Source organism: Macaca nemestrina, chromosome 14 (genome assembly GCF_043159975.1).
Source record: "Macaca nemestrina isolate mMacNem1 chromosome 14, mMacNem.hap1, whole genome shotgun sequence".
NCBI classification, from domain to species: Eukaryota; Metazoa; Chordata; class Mammalia; order Primates; family Cercopithecidae; genus Macaca; species Macaca nemestrina.
The window spans coordinates 119,171,533-119,194,350 of record NC_092138.1 but is presented as its reverse complement, the minus strand read 5'-3'; the positions used below and the strand labels follow the sequence as shown (position 1 = coordinate 119,194,350).

The window sequence follows — 22,818 nt, the reverse complement described above, 5'->3', positions numbered from 1 at the left end:
TCAAGACATTCTCAGATGAAGGAAAACTAAGAGAATTTGTCACCCGCAGACCTATCACAAAAGAATGTCTAAGAAAGTTCCTCTAAACAGAAAGTAAATTATGCAAGAAGAAATACTGGACTATCAGGAAGGAAGAAAGAATAACAGGAGTAAAAATACAGGTAAATACAATACACTTTTCTTCTCCTCTTTTCTAAATTACATTTGACAGTTGAAGCAAAATTATAACATACTCTGATGTGTTTCTAAAAGTACATAGAAGAGCTATTTAAGACAATTATATAATAAATGGAGGAGGAAAAAGAGATATAAAGAGAGGTAAAGCTTCTATATTTCATAGGAACTGGTAAAATGACTACATGAAGAGACTACAGTAAGTTATGTATATATAATGTAATACACAGGGCAACCACTAAAAAAACCTATACGAGGTCTTAAAAAACCTATAAAAGAGATACACTAAAAAATACTACAGATAAATTAAAAGGAATTCTAAAGTACATTCAAGTAACCCACAGGAAAGGAGAAAAAGGAAACCAAAGAAATGAAAAACAGAAAGAAAAAAAACAGAAAATAAGAAATAAAATAACAGACTTAAGCCCTCATATATCAGTAATTACGCTAAGTGTAAACAGTCTAAATATGCAAAATAAAAGACAGAATTGACAGAGTGGATTGAAAACATGAATGCTATCTACAAGAAATTTACTTCAAATATAACTATATAGCTAGGTTGAAAGTGAAAGCGTGAAAAAATATATACCATGCACATATTAATCAAAAGAAAGCAGGACTGAATGTATCTACATAAGATAAAGTAGCTTGCAGAGGAAAGAAGATTACCAGGTATAGAGAAGGACATTACACAACAATTAAAGGGCCAGTCCATCAAAAAGACATAGAAATCCTAAATATGTATCTGCCCAAAAACAGAACTGCAAACACATGAAGCAAAAACTTACAGTACTGAAAGGAGCAAAGATAAATCCACATTTATAGTTGGAGACTGAATACCCTTTTCTCAACAACTGACATATCTAGACAGAAAATCAGAATGTAGACGAAGATGCTCAATAACATCATCAACCAACAGGATCTAAATGATGCTTATAGGAATGTACACCAACAACACAGAATGCATGTTCCCTTCAAAGGTTCACAGAACATACATCAAGATATGCCACATCCTGGGCTACAAAACAAACCTTAACAAACTTAAAAGAACTGAAATAATACAGAACATGTTCACCGACGATAAAGTAATCAAACTAGAAGTCAATAACAGAAAAACAGGCAAATCTCCTAATGTTTGGAAACTAAACAACACACTTCTAAATAGTCCATGAGTCTTCTCAAAGGAAATTTTTTAAACGGGACTGAAAAAATATACAGTATGAAAACCTGTGGAATGCGGCTGCCAAGAGAGAAACTTACAGAGCTAAATGTTTACAGCAGAAAAGAAGGAAAGACTCAAATCAACAATCTAAGCTCCTACCCCCAGAAACTAGAAAAGAAGAGCAAAAGAAGCCCAAAGAAAACAGAAAGAAGGAAATAATAAACAGTAGAAATCAAATGAAATTGAAAACAGAAAAATAATAGAGAAAATCAATGTAACAATAATTTGTTTCTTTGAAAATATCAATAAAATTGTATATACAAACTCCTAGTAAGACTCACAAAGACAAAAGAGAGAAGACAGCAAATTACCAATATAAGAAATGAGACAGGAGTTACCACTACAGATTATGCAGACATCAAAGGGATAATGAGGAAACATCACAAACAACTGTACACACTTAAATAAAGGGACTAATTCCGGCCGGGCGCGGTGGCTCATGCCTGTAATCCCAGCACTTTGGGAGGCAGAGGTGGGTAGATCACGAGGTCAGGAGATCGAGACCATCCTGGCTAACATGGTGAAACCCCATCTCTACTAAAAAAATATATATATACAAAAAATTAGCCGGGTGTGGTGGCAGGTGCCTATAGTCCCAGCTACTCGGGAGCCTGAGGCAGAAGAATGGTGTGAACCCGGGAGGCGGAGCTTGCAGTGAGCCGAGATCGCGCCACTGCACTCCAGCCTGGGCAACAGAGCGAGACTCCGTCTCAAAAAAAAGAAAAAAAAGGGACTAATTCCTCAGAAAGCACAAACTACTACAACTCATCCAATATGAAATAGATAACACTGTATCTATTAAGGAAATTATATTTGTAATTTTAAAAATCCAAAAAAGACATGCTTCATTTGCAAAATTTCCCATTTAAAGGAGAATTAATATCAGTTCAACATAATCTCCTCTAGAAAACAGAAGATGGACAATCCATTCAATTCAAAACATTTTATTAATCCGATATCAAAACCAGACAGAGACAGCACAACAAAGAAAACTACAGAGCAACATCCCTCATGAATACGGAGGTAAAACTCCTTAACAAAATATTAGCTAATAGAATGCGGCAACATAGAGAAACAATTAGACACCAGTAGGGTTATTCATAATGACAAAGGCCAGTTTTTTTTTTTTTTTTTTTGAGACGGAGTCTGGCTCTGTCGCCCAGGCTGGAGTGCAGTGGCACAATCTCCAAGCTCCGTCCCCCGGGTTCCCGCCATTCTCCTGCCTCAGCCTCCCGAGTAGCTGGGACTACAGGCGCCCACAACCACGCCCGGCTAGTTTTTTGTATTTTTAGTAGAGACGGGGTTTCACCATGTTAGCCAGGATGGTCTCGATATCCTGACCTCGTGATCCACCCGCCTCGGCCTCCCAAAGTGCTGGGATTACAGGCTTGAGCCACCGCGCCCGGACGAAGGCCAGTTTAATATTTGAAAATAAATCAATATAAACTACCATATTAACAGAAAAAACACACACATAATATCAATTGATGCAGAAAATTATTTGACAATATTCATCCACGCATGACAAAAATTCTTTAAAAAAAAAAGCAATAAAGGAGAACTTTCTCAACTTGATAAAGAACATCTACCAAAAAACAAAACAAAACAAAAAACAAACAAACCCAAAAACCTTACAGCTAATATCATATTAAATGATGAAAGACAAAATGCTCCCTCCAGGAAAGATATCGGTTCTTGCCACAGCTATTCAAAATAGTACTGGAAGTCACAGACAGTGCAGTAAGGGAAGACAGGGAAATAAAAGGCATATATGTCAGAAAGGAAAAAACTAAATCTGTTCACGTGCAGATATCTTATACTCTCTGTGGAAAATCCCACAGAATCTACAAACACACACCTAGCACAAACATAAGCCAAAATTACATAGTTTCTTTTAAAATGTGATGAAAATGGGCTGGGCGCGGTGGCTCGTGCCTGTAATCCCAACATTTCGGGAGGCTGTGAAACGCAGATCACTTGAGGTCAGGAGTTCGAAATCAGCCTGGCCAACATGGTGAAACCCCGTCTCTACTAAAAATACAAAAAAATTAGCTGTGTGTGGTGGTGCGTGCCTGTAATCCCAGCTACTCGGGAGGCTGAGGCACGAGAATCGCTTTGAACCCGGGAGGTGGTGATTGCAGTGACCCGAGATGGCACCACTGCACTTCAGCCTGGGCGACAGGGCAAGACCCCATCTCAAAAAAAAAAAAAACAAAAAACACAGGATCAAAAATGACGAGGAAAAACATTGAAACAGAGGGAAATTTTTAAAACTTTAAGCCACTCTTAAGGCTATGTAAATAAGTGGGAAAACTTAGATCAAATGGATAATTTCTAGGGAAAATATAATGTACCAAACTCATCTCGGGAGGCAACAATGTTTAAACAGACCAACATCCATACAGAAAAAGAGGTATTACAAAGGAACTACCCTACAAAAAGAGATCAGACATCAACAATTTCGCAAGATAATTCCATCAAATATTTAAAGACCACATAATTCCTATACTACCTGAGCTACCCTTGAGCACAAGAAGACATTCTAATTATTCTTATGAACCAATAATAGGTATATCCCACAGAATATATCCTTGGATAGTATTTCCCAATAGAGCACTGCCAAGTTTTATAATGCCCATGCTTCTGAAAAACATATATATCTTTCATTACAGTGTTGTTGGCTTTTCTGGCTGATATTTATGTTTTAAAAAAGTATACATGCCCAAAAGTCAATATAATGTTTTTAACAAAATAATGTGGGGAACAACTCTCAGGCAGGAGGATTCCAAATTCAGTTGGTTGTGTGAAGAAACCTGAAAGAGCTATTCCTTCAAGATGGATCCCAAGTGGGTAACTAAGCCTACATTTAAGTCAGACAGAAGCTGTCATATGCTGAATAGAGGTCCCAGAATGCTCACACCTTTTTAACTCTGGGAGCTTTTAGAGCTCACCTAAACCAGCCAATCAGAGTTCACTTGCCTCAGCCAATCAGAGCTCAGCTATATTGACCAATCAGAACTCAGCTGTGTCAACCAATCAGACCAAGCAAGTCTGAATCCTTCATTTGCATAAAGGGACTTGATTAACAGGAAATGTCAAACCTTCGCCTTCATTTTACAAGGAGGGCTGCATCTCCCTGGTTTGCAAAATGTTCACTAGAATAAAGCCTGTTTCCTCCAAATTCCTTTTCAGAGAACTTTTGTTCACAGTAAGTTACAGGAATCACGTATGGATGTTTTTGAAAAGTACAACAAGTTTCAATAAAGGAGGTATCTAAAGCAATTGCTTATTAATAGCTATTTTAACTGGTAATCAGGAAACAATATGCTAAGCATTTATGTTCTATTATGATTGTTTATTAGTTTTCATTGTTTAACTGTGCTTTAATTATATTTTACAAAATTGGTTATGAAATTTTAGTTGACACATAACACATTATAATGTTTTACCATTTAAAATAATGGGGCCAGGCACGGTGGCTCACGCCTGTAATCCCAGCACTTCGGGAGGCCAAGGCAGGTGGATCACTTGAGGTCAGGAGTCTGAGATCATCCTGGCCAACAAGGCGAAACCCTATCTCTACTAAAAATACAAAAATTAGCCAGGTGTGGTGGCAGGCACCTGTAATCCCAGCTACTCAGGAGGCTGAGGAAGGAGAATTGCTTGAACACAGGAGGTGGAGCCGAGATCGTGCCACTGCACTCCAGCCTGTTGACAGAGCAAGACTCAGTCTCAAAAAAAAAAAAAAAAAACGTGGGGTGGGGTGTGGAAATGAGACCCTCTTTTAGAACATTTGATTTTCAGGAATGGAGCTGTGAAGTTAAGCAATAGATAACTCTATGTCATTGATATTTAAACCTTATGATCCTCAAATGTGACAAAAGCAAGCTACAGAACATATCTCGCCTAAAAGTATCAATGCAAAAATCCTACAAAAAATGTTAAACAGAATCCAATGGCATATTACAAAATAAATATAATAACCACTTGGGTTTATTCTAAGATTGCAAAGATATTTCATATCGAAAACTTCATTACTATAAATCCCCATATCTAAGGGGAAAAAAATATATGATCTCTATGGATGCTGAAAAGGCCTTCAACAAAATTCAACATCTATTCCAGATTAAAACACTTACTGAAGTAGGGACTAATGGATATTGTAACATAATTTTACAGACACACAGACACACATACACATACACACACACACACACACACACACACACGCACACCCCTCAGGCCCCAAACCAAAATTTTATTTAGTGTAGGCAGAAACAAGGTAATGCCCAGTAATTCCATTGTTATGTGACACTGAAATCAGACAAAAAAATAATAATGAGCGGTATAAGACTTAGAAAGAAAGAGAAGTGTATTTTCAGAAGTTTTGATAATGTATCTGGGGGAAAAAAGGGGGAATCACAGTGAAACTAATAAACAATTTGAGGATTCAGAAAAGTAGTAGGACACACAATCAACATATAAAAACTAATAGCCTAGATTTCTATTTCTAGTAGAAGTAATAACAGGGACCAGACAATCACTTGTTTTTAACAATCAAAAACACCAGACATTAAGAGAATGAAAAACCAAGCTACAGACTGGGAGAAAATGCTTGCAAAACACATATCTGATGAAAGACTTGTATCCAAAATATACAAAGAACTCCTAAAACTCAACAATTATAAAACAAACAACCAGAATAAAAAGTGGGTAAAAGATCTGAATAGGAACCTCATCAAGGAAAATTATACACATGGCAAATAAGCATTTTAAAAGATGCTCAACATCATATGTCATTAGGAAATTGCAAAATAAACAAGATATCATTACACGCTTAATTATAATAGCTCAAATCCAAAGTACTGACAACACTGAATATTGGCAAGGATATGGAGCAACAGGAACTCTCATTCATTGCTGGTGGGAATGCAAAATGGTACAGTCCCTTTGGAAGACAGTTTGTCAGTTTCTTATAAAGATAAACACAGTCTTACCATATAATCCAATAATCATGCTGTTAAGTATTTACCCAAATGAGTTGAAAACTTATGTCCACACAAAAACCTGAACATGAATGTTTATAGCAGTTTTATTCATAATTGCCAAAAACTGGAAGCAACAAAATGTCCTTCAATAGGTGAATAAACAAACTGTGGTACACCCAAAAGACAGAATATTAATGCAATGCTAAAAACAAATGAGTTGTCAAGCCACAAAAAGACATAGGAAACTTAAGTGCATATTGCTAATGGAAAGAAACCAACCTGAAAAGGCTGCATACTGTATGATTCCAGCCCTATGACAGTCTAGAAAAGGCAAGACTATAGGGACAGTGAAAAGATCAGTGGCTGCCAGCAAGGGTGTGGAGTAGAGCATAGGGAGCCTGGGGAGGAGTCACATCTGGATTTCTGCCGATGAAAGCCAGGTAGGGACCCTAGGCTCATCCTCAAGTTGATCCACAGACAATCAGGTGAGGGAGCTGGGCAGGCAGACTCCCTTGTGCCCATGGGAAGTAAACAAGTAAATGAACCAAGGGCAACTTTCCTCCAAGGAAGCAAAAGAAAAGGGGAGGCTGAGCAATTAGAGGCTGTGTCTTCCACGGTTATACCTGGAATTGAGAGCCAGTCCACAGGCCCCAGGTGAGAGCACCTGAGCAAGAGAGAATGTCATGCACACGTCTGTGTGTGGAGATCCATCTGCAACACGGGCATGCACACATCTCTGTGTGGGGATGCATCTGCAAACATGGGCATGCATGTGGTGGCACCTGATTGAGTCTGTCTGGTCTGCTTATGACCTAAATGCTTCTGTTGGCATTCATGTGAGTCCTGTTTCTATGGCCTCTCTTCTACCCCTTTTTTCTCTGTACTTAAGAAAGGAGGGCTCCTCCTTGATGCCCATGAAATACCCGTGCACCTTCCCCACCATGTAAGGGGCCTGTATTTGTAATCTCTCCCTATTAGACAGGCTTGAAGACAGGAATGATATCTTGGTCCCCTGCGCCCTCAGGGATTGCACACAGGCAGGCATGGGAAGGGTGCTCACTTGGGATGTCCCGAGCATGTGAGCAAGCAAGGGGAGGAAAGAAGGCAGCTCAAATAAAGGCCTGGGAGCAGCCTCAGAGCATGGATGGCATGGGCCCATGACCACAAGGGCAGACGCGGTGGAGAGCCTCCTCCTCTGCAGCCCCTCGCTCTCAGCCCCAGTCAAGGCCGTGGACAGAGTCCTCAGCAGCTTTTGTGCAACCATCAAGAGCTGTGGTCTGTCTTCCTGACAAGACTGTCTCCCTGCTGCTGTGCTCTTAGCACTCTAACATAGCACTTGGCACTTAGTTGGCAATGTGCAAATATTTTGGGAAGGAAGGAGAACGGAGCTCAACCTCAGTTATCTCTGGGGCACTCAGAAATCAACAGGACATCAAAGGACAGATGTTGACAGCAAAGGACTCCCTCTCCAGCCAGGAGAACAATTCACAGAGGCAGGCTGGGTCCCCAGTGGCTGCTGTGGAACAGGAGGGAATGGGGGTTGCTGGACCTGCACAAGATGGGCCCTGCCCTACTGGCACAGGGAGATACTCACTGGGAACGACTGTGGCTTCCCCAGGAGGGCCTGTCAGCATCACTGGGATGTGTACAACAGTGCTCGGGTCTGGGGGCTGACTGCCCATGCGAGTGACATTCCGCTGATTGTCTGCATCCTCTGGCTGTTCCTCCACCTTCTGGAGACAGGTACTGGGCAGCGTGTGCATAGGGCCCACAGTCACCATCCCACTGGTCTCCAGGTCACAGTGTGGCTCCCTGCAATCAAGAATGAACATCAGGCCCGGGTGCGGTGGCTCACACCTGTGATCCCGGCACCGGGAGGCCGAGGCAGGAGGATCGCTTGAGCCCAGGAGTTCAAGACCAGCCTGGGGCATATGGCAAAACCCCATCTCTACAAAAATTAAAAAATTAGCTGGGCATGGTGACACGTGCCTGTAGTCCCAGCTATTCAGGCTGGGAAGGCTGAGGTGGGAGGACCGCTTCAGCCCGGGAAATTGAGGCTGCAGTGAGCCACGACTGCGCCACTGCACTCTACTCTGGGCGACAGTGCGGCCCTGTCTCCAATAATAATAAAATAATAATAATAATGCACATCAGCAAAATCCTATCAACCAAAACCCTTAAACCCCCATGCAGACCAACTAAATCTATGACCACCTGCTCTGCTACTCTGGCATTCTGTATGTTTTTTAAATTAACCTCTACACCTCTGTGTCTTTAGTCTGAAAGGCAGGGTGGGGCGGACCCGCCGACACACACAGACAGGGCGGCGGCTGGGTTACCCCGGGCTGGGGTCTCCAGCAGCAAGTATTTTGGTTGGTTTGTGGCCAGTAGGTACCTGGCAACTGCTGGTCTTGGTCACTGGACCAGTTACCCCAGGCCCTCACAGCGTCGGTGAGTCCTGCCCCAGGGAGCAAGCTGGGCTAGCTGGGGTTCTTCCTGTCATGGCCACACAGCCTGGCCCCCACACCCCGCTCTGCACCCAGCCCACTGGCCTGCTCAGGCTTCCCTCGGGCCCTCCTGCCTCTCCTTCCTCCACAGCAATCCCCAACTTTCTCTTCTCCCAGGGCCACTTTGTTCTTTCCAAACCAATCGTAACAATTCCCACTTAAGCCCTCCCTTCTTAAATAACAGCTGGCATTCACGCACCACACTTGCCCTGCCAAGTCTTTTACAGGTCGACTCTCCAATGCAGGATTGTCACCACCCCCCCACCATGAACGGCATGCGGAGACCCCAGCCGGGATGGCCCTGGACAGGGCAGCGTGGCCGGCGGTGCCGCCTCCGCCGTGGACCCCATTCCCGCAGCCAGCACTGGGGCTCGCACCGCCCGGGTCAACCCCTCCCTCACCGAACCCGCCCAGCCGCGGACTCACCTGGGCTGGTGGTTCCGGAGCTCCTTCTCCTTGTCGGCTTCCACTATCTCGGCCTCCTTCTCCGTGGCCTCCTTCTCCGTGGCCTCCTTCTCCACAGCCTCGTGCGCAGGCTGCGCCTTGTGCCTGGCCCGGTGCCGCCGCGCCGGCTCCTCCCCGCTCTCCACCTCCCGGGGCCCAGCTCTGGGGCCGCCACGGTGCCGCGCTCGCCGCTCGCCCTTGGCTCCTGCGCACTCCTTGTTCGGATCCTGGTGCCGGTGCGCGCGGTGGCGTCGGGGCTCCCGCTCGGGCGCCTCCTCCGGGGAGCCGCGCCGGTGGTGCCGCCGGCCGCCCTCGGGGCCCGGGCCTCGGCCGCGCTCGCTCCGCGCCTCCGGGGGCCCCGCAGCCTCCTTGCTGTGGCTCCGGTGCGGCCGCGGCCGCTCCTCCCGGGCAACAGGCTCCCCGCTCTCCGCCTTCGGGGCCTCTGCTCGGTCCTGGTCCCCCGCCGCGGGGGTCTTGTCCTTGTCGCGGTGCCGGTGGTGCCTGCGCGGAGGGTCGACGCCCTCGGGGGCCTCCGCAGCCTCCGGCCGGGCCTTGCCTCCCACGGGCCCCCGCGCGCCTTCGCGGCCCAGCTCCACCACCAGCGGCCGGTCCAGGTGCGTCTTCATGTCGGGCCGCAGGTGGCGCGTGGTGGCGAAGCGCCGCCGCTCCTCGGGGTCCATCTCGCTGTACAGCGCCTCGCAGCTGGCCCGCAGGTTCTGCAGCCGTAGCTGGCTGGCCCGCTGCTCCCACACCGAGCGCGCCTTGGCCGAGTTCTGCTGCCTGCTGCGGGGAGACCGGCGGTGAGCGTGGCCCCACGCCTCCGCCCGCCCGCCGCTCTCCAGGGGGGCCACAATGGACACACAGCAATGGAGCAATGGCGCAGGGAGGTGGGAGGTGTGGCCGCGGGAGCCCCCACACCCCTCGGGGGACGCGGATCAGCTGGGGAACGCCCAAGGGAACAGAATTCAGCCCCGCCCCCCAAGGTGTCCCACAGGACCCGCAAGGTGACAGCACCAGCCTGTCAAGAGGACCCCCTGGGGGCTCAAGGCCGAGGGGTACAGGACAGTGGGAATGCACCAGACAGGCCAAGCAGGTGGGTGGGCGGCTGGCCAAGGCCACCGCGGGAGGGAAGGGCACATTACAAAGGGGCATGACCTATGGAGAGACAGGAGCCAGGGAGGCCCTGCAGACTCCCTGGGAGCTGGCCCCTGCTCTAGCACCAGTACAGTTGCTACAGGAAGGGTGGGACACGCGGCCCCTTCTATAGAGGCACTTCCCCATCGCTACCTCCAGGAGGCAGGCCACCAGCCAGGTGAAAAGGCTGTTTGCCAGGGAACCCAGGAGGCAGGTGCTGGGGCAGAGCAGACAGCAGCCAAGGGAGCACCTGGCCCTCTCAGGAGCAAATGCAGAGCCTCTGCCAGTCCCCGAGGTGGTCAGCCACAGCCCCGCAGCTGCCTCCTGGCTCAGTGACCAGGAGGCCAGAAGTCAGGTCTGAGGCTGGAAATGCCCCCTCCCGTGGCCACCAATGCCCTCCTCTCTCTTGACGACGGAGAGCCCCTCCCTCCACTGGGAGCAGAGCCAGAACATGGTCCCCGGAGCCCTCCAGCACCAGGGATGGCCAGTGGTCTAGGCTCCGTCCTCACTGCATGGGCTACCAAATGCCTTGACCCCTACTCCAATGTCATGGGCCCAAGCACCTCCTCTATTCACACATCACACATGGGGCTCCATAGCCCAGAGTGCATGGGAAGCCATTTGCATTCTGGGCCTTCTGCTGAGTAGGACCACCTTTGGATAAGGTCTTATTATCCCAATACTGAGCTCCCCCATCGCCAAGGAGAAACCTCATCTGAGGCCTGAGGCCCACCCTGGAGCCTCCCAGGCTGCTGGATGGCCTTGGAGGCAGCAGTGACTACCCCAACAATGAGGGCCATGGCATCTGTCTCCTGCAACCGCCACGTGGTGCTCTGGGCATAGTGCCCACTTCAAACAGTCCTTACAACCACCTCAAGAATCAGGTGCTACTCTTGTCCCCATTTCACAGATGAAGATACTGAGACTAAAGAGAGGCTGTTACTTGCTCAGGGTCCCACAGTGAGTCAGGATCAGACACAGGCAAGGGCAAAAAGGGAAAACATTTGTAAAGAAGACATGAGTCCTTGGCCAGACCCCAACTGCACTAACAACCACGGCCTGCAGAGGTCCAGGCCGGTGGCCACCAGCTCCAGGGCCCTGAGCCGCTGAGCACCACTCTGACCTGCAAAGACAGACCTCAAGAAGGCCGAGGGGTACAGGACACTGGGAATGCACCAGACAGGCCAAGCAGGTGGGTGGGCGGCTAGCCAAGGCCACCACGGGAGGGAAGGGCACATTACAAAGGGTCTTATTATCCCAATACTGAGCTCCCCCATTGCCAAGGAGAAACCTCATCTGAGGCCTGAGGCCTCAACCCTGAGGCACAACCCTGCAGCTGGCCCACCCCAAGCAGGTAGACAGTAAATCCTGCCCCTTTGTAGAAGTCCAAGCTGCAGTGGGAGCAATGTCCAGGGGCAGCACCTTGCACCAATGAAAGCAGAAGTGTGGTGTCTGTGTCTCACCTGGGAGCTTGGGTGGGGTGGGGGCAGGTAGGGCTACCTGTAGGGGCCATCTGCAGACCCCCAGCCTCAGTTGAAGCCCCTGGCCCTGACCTGTATCCCTGATGCATTGAAACTGTGCTGCCCCTGCTCCCAGGGGTGCCCTACAACTGACCCACAGACGACCCACCAACCCCAGCGGGGACCAAGACAAAAGGGCTCTACTGTCAACAGTGCTGAGTGGTGTAAAACAGCCCGGGGGCGTGCACCAGGCACAGGAGCCCTGTGAGGGCGGAGGCTGTTCACTGCCTCCAGTCTCCCAGTCCACTCCAGTGCCCGAAAGGGGCCTAGGCTCTGAGCCACTTGGTCGGCAGGGTGGCCTGCTCTGATGAAGCCGTGAATCTTGGGGACCAGAATCGCAGTGAGGACCATGGGGGAACATGCAGAGGCACAGGGTCTGTGTGAAGGTGGGGTGGGCTCCAGACCACATAGCTCTGCCCTCACCCTTGCATTCAGGTGCGGCTCCTTCTCGCCCAGGAAACGCCTGGAGCAGGGAGAGGCCAGGCTGTCTGCTGGACTGAGGGCGCTGTCAGGCTGGCAGACTCCCCTGTGACTACCCGGGGAAGAGGGAGAGGCTGAGCAGCCTACACTAGAGGCACCTGCCCACCCCACTACAGCCCCACTGGCTCCACCTGGCCTGTTCCTTCTGGGCCTATCTGCTGTTCTCGGCCCTAATATCATCAGAGACTGTCTGCATCTGCCCTCACTCGGCCAGTAGTACCACCAGGTTCCTCTCTGGAGATATCCCCTAGGTCTCTGGATCTGTGTGCCGGGGCCGTCTGCATGGTGTCTTCAGTCAGCCTGCACCTCCCCTGGCCACTGTCTCTGTCCTTGCTCTATCTGGCACGTATCCACGCCAACTTAGAGTGAAGTGTGGCTGGTGACTAATCCAGGCAAAGTCCTGGTTTAAAAGGGCTCTTTAAGGAGGTCACATGGACGACTGGCACCCCTGTGTCCTGGCCTCAGCTGGGAGGCACAACCCAGCTGTTCCCGGGGGTACAGCTCAGCCACACTCAGCCAGGCGCTGTGGCAGAGCAGAGGCAGGCACTGTGAAGGACAGCTCAGCCACATTCAGCCAGGCGCTGTGGCAGAGCAGAGGCAGGCGCTGTGGCAGAGCAGAGGCAGGCGCTGTGGCAGAGCAGAGGCAGGCACTGTGAAGGACAGCTCAGCCACACTCAGCCAGGCGCTGTGGCAGAGCAGAGGCAGGTGCTGTGGCAGGGCAGAGGCAGGCACTGTGGAGGACAGCTCAGCCACACTCAGCCAGGCGCTGTGGCAGGGCAGAGGCAGGCACTGTGGAGGACAGCTCAGCCACACTCAGCCAGGCGCTGTGGCAGAGCAGAGGCAGGTGCTGTGGCAGGGCAGAGGCAGGCGCTGTGGCAGGGCAGAGGCAGGCACTGTGGAGGACAGCTCAGCCACACTCAGCCAGGCGCTGTGGCAGAGCAGAGGCAGGCACTGTGGAGGACAGCTCAGCCACACTCAGCCAGGCGCTGTGGGGAACCGCAGGACTCAGAAGTGGCCTCGAGGCGCTCTGTGGTCCTGCTTTGAGGTCTCTGGGCTCAGATAACCCGCAACTGCTGACAAAATGAAGCAGCCCTAGTATGCCACCATGGATACCTGCCATCTGCATTTTTTTTTTGGAGACGGAGTCTTGCTCTGTCACCCAGGCTAGAGTGCGGTGGTGCGACCTCAGCTCATTGCAACCTCTGCCTCCCGGATTCAAGCAATTCTCCTGCCTCGGCCTCCCAAGTAGCTGGGACTACAGGCACTCGCAACCACTCCTGGCTGATTTTTTGTATTTTAGTAGCGACGGGGTTTCACCGTGTTGCCCAGGCTGGTCTCGAACTCCTGAGCTCAGGGAATCTGCCCACCTCAGCCTCCCAAAGTGCTGGGATTACAGGTGTGAGTCACCGTGCCCCGCCGCCATCTGCATCTCACACCTTATTCCACCCTGCGGATGGATTCGGGATCCGGCATGCTTTCTTGCCCCAGGAGACATCAGTGCTCCTGCCAGCCAGCAGAAACAGTGCTCGGGGAAGCACCGGGCAAGGGGGTTAGGGGCAGCAGGGGCCTCACCACCATCAGGACACAGACAGGACACCTGGCCACTTCCATCAGGTGCCAGGTGGCCGAACTGCACCTGCCCACTTCAGGGACCCCTCACCTGCAGGGCCTGGCCTGCGGAGTCTTCCCCTGGAGGGCAAGGCCAGGCCCTGCAGGTGAGGGGTCCCTGAAGTGGTCAGGAAGCCCTCCGTGAGCACTTCCCCATGAGAAGCTGCCCGAGGGGAGGCCAGCCAGTCACTCCCTGGAGGGCCACCCTGGGGTTTCCACGTCTCTGCCTCAGGCCCTGGGTAGTCTACTGTAAGCTTCACAAGTGGACAACAGCTCTCTGCTCTTGCTAGAACGAGGACTTCCTGAGAATCACAGACACAGTCCCTCCCGAGTAAGGGGCCTGGGAGGACCCATAAACGTCCCCGGTGAGCCCCTAAAGAGCACTCTCTGCTGTGCCTGCTCACAGGGCCCTGGCCTCATGGGAACCACAAAGAGACCTGAGCCCGTGGCGCCCAGTCCACTCAGGAGAAGCAGACACACTCGAGACACCGAAGGGAGCGGACACAACAGTCAGCAGACAAAAAGACAGAGGCCAGGAGGGAAAGGAGGAGGGGCTGAGCACAGAGGGTCTGACCCCGTGGCAGGACTCGGGGACGTCAGGGAGCAAGCCCACCATTCCCCGCTCAGGCCACGGAAGCCTGGAGCTGCCCCATGAAGCAAATGGCTTGTGGTGAGAAAGCAGAGTTAGGAGTGGAAGGAAGGTGTCTGCATGTAGTTATCATGAAGTCATGGATGGAATATCATAGCAGAGCGACTCACGGTGAGTTCACGCTGGAGACAGATGAGCTGCGAGATACAGTACCTCGAGCTTGCTTTACAAAACTGCACATGCAAAAAACAGAACAGACAGAAGTGAGAAAATCAGAGAGAGTTCTGAGGAACCAGTGACACTGAGAGCCACGCCAGTGTAGGCGCAGGCTGCCGTGTGCATCTGGACAGGAGGCCGCGGACGCGTCTGTCAGACGGGCACCAGCCGAGACCTCAGGGTGAAAGAGAAGTTGAGAACCAATTCCACACATGCAGAAAAGTGAGACTGCAGAAAAGTGAGACAGCAAACCCTGTAATTGCTGGAAGACAGAAGCCATTAGCTTGGGGGCCCATCCATCACTCAGCACACACTGCCCAGGACAGGCAGTGCGGCTGGGAAGACCCAACACCGATTTTCCTGCAGTTCCAAACAGCCCCCAGCACCCTGAGGTGGGAGGCTGACCGCACTGTCTCCTGGCCCTGGAGATGGGGCAGCATAGGCTAACAAAGGAGGCAAGGGTGCCCTTTCCAGAGATGCCCTTCCCGGAGATGCCGCCTGGGCCCTGCTGCCAAACCCACCTGCCTTCCGGGCGAGCACCTGGGCCCCACTCTGGTTCTAGCCCCAGTGCTCCCCAGGCTGCAACCCAGGCGCTTCCAGGCCACCAGGACACCTCCAGGGCAAATCAAGCTATACCCCAACCCACCTTCCTTTTGGGTGCAGTTCCAGCCATTTCCAAGTGACTTTTCAAAGGCTTTTCTAAAACCAACAGAAGGAAACCAAAGTTTCCTTTACAGCCATTTCCCTCCAATTAGCTTCCCAGGGGAGGGCCAGGTGGGCTCCAGCCCCTCCTTCTCATAACCAAGGTGTCTGTGCCTTTGTGGGCAGTCAAAGCAGCTTACTGCTTACCCACAGGCTCTGGGTACAAACAGGCATGTGTGTGTGAGAGGGTGTGTGAGTGTGACACTGTGAGTGATGAGTGTGTGAGACTATGTCCGTGAATGTGTGAGATTGTGCGTGTACGTGAGAGTGTGGGATGATTATAACTGAATGTGTGAGATTGTGAGTGTTGTGAGGGTGAATCTGTGTGTGTGTGTGTGAGTCTGTGTGTATGATTCTGTCTCTGTGCCTATGTGACTGTGTGTGTACCTGTGTATAAGTGTGTATGTGAGTCTGTGTGCCTGTGTGTCTGTGCCTGCCTGTATGTATTTGTGAGTGTGTGTGTGAGTGAGTGTGATTCTGCAGGCTGCCAGTGTTCAGAAATCCACGTGAGGATGAGGTTGACCCAGCAAAGAACCAGGAAGACATGTCCCTCCAAGCAGCTGTCACCTGAGGCCCAGGATATGCACAGCACTGCATGCAACACACTAGGGCGCCCTTCTGAGGTAGGTTCTGGCACCATCTGTGTCAAGCCAAACAGAGCATCACTGAGAGCCTCTTAAACACCAAGGACACCCCAAGTCCTCCCAGCACCCAGGGCACCAAGCCCGGCATTGGCCCTGCTCCACAGGTCACGCAGCACAGCTGTGGGGGGCAGGAGAAGGGCGAAGGGTACTCAAGGGCACTGCTGTCGCCCAGCCCAGCAGCTCAAGGTGCTGGAAATGAGCGCAGGACAGGAGGTGGCACTGCTCATCCCACCAGGACAACAGGAAGCAGACGAGGACAGATGACAAGACAGCTTTCAGCCCTCGGAGGCCTCAGCACAACACGGGCACGCAACAGCAGCAGCAGGGCCAGGCCTCGCCAGGTGCAGGGCCCTCCTTGAAGGAAACCCCTGAAGGTTGATTCCTGCAGGATCTCTTGTGGTGGAAATCAGACTGGCTGTCATGTCCAACCGGTGGGCTGAGGACATGCCACAGAGGATGAGGGCCCATAGCTGCACCTCAGGCAGGGACCATGGGGGCTGACACTTGGATGCCTCAGGCTGGCTCGGGCCGGCCGCCCCTTGCCACATGTGAGGGCTGCAGCCTGCTTGAGTTGAGGATGCTGGCGCCGGAGCTGACACCTGGCTCCAGACCCACCTTGAGGAAGAACAGCTAGGGGTCCCCCGGCAGAAAAGAAGCTCTGTCCTCACGTAGGAATCAGCGTGGTGCTCAGGCCAACAGGTGGTGTCGAGGTACCCTGTGCCCAAGGATGCCAGTCTACTGCCTTGGTCCTGCATAGCAGTGTCTCCAAACCAGGACGGGGTAGCAGATAAGGAAGTATCCAGCCTCCTTTTCAGGCTCCGTGACTGCCGGGGCCCTGGCAGCCTCTTCGGCAAGGTCTCAGCCCAGATGGGAGTGGACACCCTCCCATACCCCCAAGAGGAGGCAGGCCCTGCAGGCAGCAGGGGTCAAGGGACAAGCGCTCGCCTCTAGGAACAGCAGAGAAGGCAAGTCCTAAAGAGAACAACCCAAGGCCTGCACGAGGCCAGGAGCTGAACACACCACTCGCCCCCTCTATGGCAGACCACCCACCTGCAGAGCTCACAGAGCCCCGGCAGCGACCCCTGGACCACGTAACCAAACTAAATGGACTAAATAACTAACGGACCAAATAACCGAATTGGCCAAGACAATGAAAGATCGAAATTAAACAACTGAGGACTGAGCCCCCAGCAGTCTTCTACGTGATGGCCACCGTGTCCACAGCTGCCAGCTTCCCCTGCAGGCGGCTCCCATCCCTGCCTGAGTCCCCGGCGGGCTGCAGCCTCTCCTAGCTGCTGCTGCCCCAAAGACCAGCACTTTCTGCTAGGCTTAGAGACAGGCCCTCCGCAAGCACATCTTCCTGGTGCCCTCCAGGCAGGATCAGGGCTGGTATGGGTGTGCACACACTCAGCACATGCACTCACACATGGTCACTGTGCAACTCTCAAGTGCACACACACACACCTAGCACACTCATCCACATGCGAACATGCTTACACAGTAGTGCAGACACACGTCACTACAGATGGACCTGTGGCTGTGCCCGGCCCTGTGCTCCGTGTTCGCAGCAGGGCGGGTGGCCAGCTGAAGGGCAGGGGCCCACCCATCAGCATGGGGAATGGGAGGTGTGGGGGGCGGGCATATGCGGCCGGACGGAGCTAGCGGCTCCAGACCTCAATTCAGCTGAGCCCAGAGAACAAGCTCCCAGCAGGGGCATCTCTGCACTCTTGTGGCCCACCCTGTGACCAGGCCACGGGCCAGACTCCTGCCTCCCTTTCCAGGGACTGACCTCCCGCAGCTCGGCTCACTGCAGCCTTTGGCCCTGAGCTGGACACTTTGCCCAAACTTTAAAGCCCCTAACGCCTCCAAATGCGCTTCTGTGGAATAAGCCGTTTTTGCCAGAATAACTTCCTCCAGCCTCGGCCCCAGTACCAAACACCTGAAAGACGTTTTTGGAAACTGCAGTGAGTCTCTCAGGCTGCTCAGATGTCACCTAGAATCTCTTGGCTCATAAAATACATTTCTGAAAAGCTGTGCATAAAATCAACTTACTGACTCCCTCCCCTAACTGATCCACAGTTGCCCGGGGAGGGCCTGGAGCCACCCTGAGGCCATCCAGGGAGTGAATATCGTGGCAGACAATCCCAGCCACAATGTGAGGGCTGTGCCTGGCCAGACCCTGGCCCTGTTCACACTGAGAAAAAGCCCTGGAGCCCCCAGGCTCTCATCTCAGTCCGAGGAGGGGCTGTGTCCTCACCAGCCAAGGCCAGGCGCCCTCCGAGGAAGCCTCTGGAAGGGGTGCCCTGGGGAGGGCCCAGCCACGGGACCTGCAGCAGCCCCACTGCCACCCCACGGTCCGGTCCCAGGAGCCTTACGCGGCGATGGAGATGTTCGCGGCGGACATGGGGCTGACTTCGGCCACTTCTTTGGCCTTTTGCAGAGCAAGCTTCTGATTGGCTGCTTCTTCCATCTCCTCTTCATCCTGTTTGAGCAAAGAGAAATGTCCAGTTCCCCTCACAGTGTTACAGCCACTCTAATGCCATCAGCTCTTCCTCCAGGGGCCTCAAAAAATACACAGTGCTGTTCCCTGTCCAGTGGAGACAGGCAGCCCACCCGAGTGAATGTGGCCCCCCACGAGCCACTCCACAGGAGCTCTCTCGGGTGCTCTCCAGGGCCTCCCCTTCTGTGTCTGTGACTCGAAGGTAATGGTTGCTGGGGTTCCTTCCTCAGTGCCCTCTTGCTTCTGCCGTCTCCCTGGAGGCTACAGCCTCACCTCTGTGCTATCCTGACCTTACTCTGAGCTCTAGCCTAGGTACCCAGCCACTGACTGGATATTTCCATTTGTTTGTTTTGCTTTTTGTTATTTGTTTTTTTCAGAGACAGGGTCTCGCTCTGTCACCCAAGCTGGAGGGTAGTGGTGCAATCTCAGCTCACTGCAGCCTCAACCTCCCAGGCTTAAGTGATCCTCTCACCTCAGCCTTCCAGGCAGCTGGGACTCCAAGCATGTGTGTCCACGCAGCTGGGACTCCAAGCATGTGTGCACACCCATACCAGCCCTGATCCTGCCTGGAGGGCACCAGGAAGATGTGCTTGCGGAGGGCCTGTCTCTAAGCCTAGCAGAAAGTGCTGGTCTTTGGGGCAGCAGCAGCTAGGAGAGGCTGCAGCCCGCCGGGGACTCAGGCAGGGATAGGAGCCGCCTGCAGGGGAAGCTGGCAGCTGTGGACACTGGCTAATTTTTTCTTAATTCAATTTTTCTTGAACTTCTAGGCTCAAGCACTCCCAAAGTGCTGGGAGTACAGTTGTAAGCTACCACACCTGGCCTTCAGCCTGTGTGTACCACGGCACCTTGAACTTGCCCACTGAAAGGCAAATCTGTCCCTCCTTTTGTCCCACCTGTCCCCCCAGGAGCATCAGTCACACTTGAACATAGCCAAGAGCAAGGGCAAGAGGCTCTGCACCCATGGCTGAGTCCTGACCCAGCACTGCCCACAAGCACTGCCACCAGGAGGGTGTCCAGTGGGCCACGCACCACCTTTGAGTTTTTCTACCTGGAGCCAGCAGACCACGTCTGTCCCCGTGTCCCCAGCTGTGGCTGTGAGAAGCTCTCCCTGTCTCCCCCACTCCTGGGTGACCGCCTGCGGTGCCTGGCCCTGAGCTTCACACGGCTCCTGCCCGCAGGGCTGGGCATGTGCGCATGTGCAGGCAGGTGCAGTTTCCTCTGCCCCCTCTGGCCCTGACCCCAAGTCACGAAACAAGACCAACACACTCAGCACCTGGATTCGGGATCAATGGTTCTAGGCTGAGACCACAGGCCCCAGAAGGGAAGCTACGACTTCCATGTCGTCCATCTGGACTGCAGCCACCACTGTTTCCTCACAATCCTGAAGGCCAGACCCACCTGGCTCCCCTGGGAGCCAGCATTCCCAATATTCCCTAAAATGCCCTTGAATCTTCTTTTGGGGCACAACACTGGCAAAAACTAAGTCCCTTGTTAGCTGCCTGCAAATTTCCCTCCACAGAGAAGAGACCTTCAAACCTCAAGCCCAGAGAGGAGGCAAAGCCAGACCCAGCAGGAAACACCCACACCCAGCTCCCTCCTCGAGGATCCGGCTCCATCCAGCTTCCCATCCTCTGGGGCGGGGACTTCGCCAGTCACTCCAGGGAGTGTTCTAAAGTCCCCTGGAAGGTCTAAAACAAATTCAAGCTTATCCTCACTTCAAAAAGTACATAGTGCTGTAATACTTTTGTGGGAGTATAAGGGAAGGGGATGGTTGAGTCACAACCTTTGGGGCTCTTGGTCAGCCCAGAAAAATGCCCACAGCCAGACACAGACAGGCCCCCAGTGGCCCCAATTCTCAGAGAAGAAATTCCTGAATTAGGCCAGTTACGCAAAAGGGGGCCACCAATGAGGGTACATGTATGTGGACACAGGGCCCCAAGGACACGGCTCTCTGCGTCCTCCCTCACGACAGAACTTAAAGAGACAATGGGGCCCCAGCGCTCCAGTGCAGCCCACCCAGGACAGCTAGGGCCCTCCAAGGCAACCACAGAACCAAGGAGAGCTCTGTGGGTGCTTGGGCTCCCCCAACCCAAGCAGCACAGGCTGAAGACAGGAACAGACAGAAGCCAGAAACCAGAGCACCAGGGAGGAATCCAGGCCCCCAGGTATAGCCATGGCCCAGGTCTGGAGGCATGGGAGTAAGAAGGCTGAGCAGAAGCAAAGGGAGGCTCAGGCTGCAGCTGGCACACTGCACGGACCATGTTCCCCTCCCGGAGAGCTGGGTTGGGGGGAGCAGGGACACCTGCACAGCACTTACTCTTAGAGAAGCTCTGTGGCACACCTGCATCTCTGCTGCCCAGGGATAGAAATCCTGAACCTGCCTCTCAGCCCCAGAACAAGGAAGGCATGGAGAGACACTGGACCGGAGTGACGGAGCTGCGTCAGACCCCTAGACGTGCACAGGTGCATGCAGACACCTGTCCAGGGATGGTGCACAGGCAGAAGAGGGCACATGGTGACATGCACACAGAACGGTGCCCACACGGGTACATGCTGATGCACAGAGCATGCACGTGGGACGTTTGCAGCGTGGTTCATGCCAAACCAGAGGCAGCACCACCTCTGCCAGGAGCTAGGGCTTGAGTCAACACACAAGCCTGTGACTCAGATGGCAGGTGGCCACAGTACAAGTGTCCAGGGCTGGGGAGAGCATGACCAGGCGGGGGCATGTCATCCGGAAGGATATCACAGAGGGAGACATGTACAATCGCATCCCCCACCAGGTTCAGAGATGAGAGGAATATTAAAATGGCACCCGCTGGGCACTGCCTGAAGCAGCAGCTGTCCCACTGTGGCACAGCTGTGCTGGGACAGGCCACCAGCTGCTCCTCCCGCTCAGACCCCTCCTGCTCCCAGCACACCCTGCCGTTCAGGCCGTTCTTCCTGGTGCTGGCTTCTGAGAGCCTGCCTGTCCATCTGCCTTCGGGGCTCTGGCTCTCCCTGCATCCTCAGCTGCAGCCTCCAGCCCCTGAGTGACAGACCAGCCTCTGCCCGCCAGGACCCGAGGTAACGCTCCTGGACAGGGGACACATGAGGCCCTAACCCAGGACCCAGACTCCTCCTGGCTGCGGCCACATTCAAGTGGCATGGGCTGACACCAGCCCCTCCCTGTCCCCACCTACCTTGGTCAGCTCCTGGGCGTTGGCCAGGTTGTCCACAGCGATGGCCAGGAAGACATTCAGCAGAGTGTCTGGTTGGGTCCAGCTGAGGAAGGGAACCTCTGCCCCACACGGCCCCACAGTCACACTGCAGCTTCCCCCATCTCCCCAGATCCCAACCAGCCTCCAGCCTCCTTCCCTTGGCACCTACCAGCTCCCCCAGGCCCCATCCCCAGGCACACTCCAGCCCAGCCACTAGGCCCTCCAGCTCCCTGTTCCCTTCTCACCTCCAGCCTCTCTGCCAATCCCTCCTTTGTCCAGCCTCCCATCACCCAGCCTCCCCTAATGCCCACCTGAGCCTCTTCCCCCAACCCAGCTCTTTTGGGCTGACTGTGCAGGTGCAAAGCTCAGAGGCTGGGCTGGAGCCATTTGCCTCTGCCTCCTAACGAGGGCCCACGGTCAGCCTGCTGTGCTCCCAACTCCCCAAGCTCCAACCAGCACAAGAAGCCTCCCCACAAACAGCTTCTACTCCACAGGCTCCAGGTGGGGCTCCACTGCCTTCTGGGTCCTGTGAGCAGAGACCACCGCAGACAAACTACGAGCAGGCAAACCCACCCGTGGCCAGCACATGCCGGGTCCCAGGTCCAAGGCCTACAGACGCCACCTAGTGCTACCTTCCCCTCCTTTCCCATTTCCTTTTCCCGCATGGTATCCTGGGGCCTCTCCCTTGCAGCATCCCCCTCTAGATCACAGCACTCATATCAGGCCATGGAGACGGCAGATGGCATGATCTGGATCCTGGGACTGCACCTTGCCTCAACTGACCCCTGAGGAGCCTAGTGTGAGGTGCTGCCCCACCGCGTAGAAATAAAGCAACCAAGGCCCAGAAGGAAGCACCTGCCACAGGTCCCGGCACAGGCACCACCTGGGGT

At 52.9% G+C, this 22,818-nt stretch overlaps 1 protein-coding gene across 14 annotated transcripts in view; it reads right to left on the bottom strand.

Moving 5' to 3' along the window:
* LOC105472007 (calcium voltage-gated channel subunit alpha1 B) overlaps nucleotides 1-22,818 on the bottom strand; it is a 253,579-nt gene that overhangs the window by 94,291 nt on the left and 136,470 nt on the right. For 9 of the 14 annotated variants that reach the window (XM_071078713.1, XM_071078711.1, XM_071078724.1 and 6 more), the window contains 5 exons: nucleotides 21,911-21,978; nucleotides 18,604-18,710; nucleotides 14,837-14,899; nucleotides 9,318-10,115; nucleotides 7,979-8,196 (listed from right to left, as the gene is read on the bottom strand). In XM_071078713.1, coding sequence (XP_070934814.1) covers nucleotides 7,979-8,196; nucleotides 9,318-10,115; nucleotides 14,837-14,899; nucleotides 18,604-18,710; nucleotides 21,911-21,978 — 1,254 coding nt within the window. Of the gene's footprint in view, nucleotides 1-7,978; nucleotides 8,197-9,317; nucleotides 10,119-14,836; nucleotides 14,900-18,603; nucleotides 18,711-21,910; nucleotides 21,979-22,818 lie in introns of all 14 variants that reach the window. The other 5 variants (XM_071078714.1, XM_071078723.1, XM_071078717.1 and 2 more) reach the window with 2 other exon arrangements.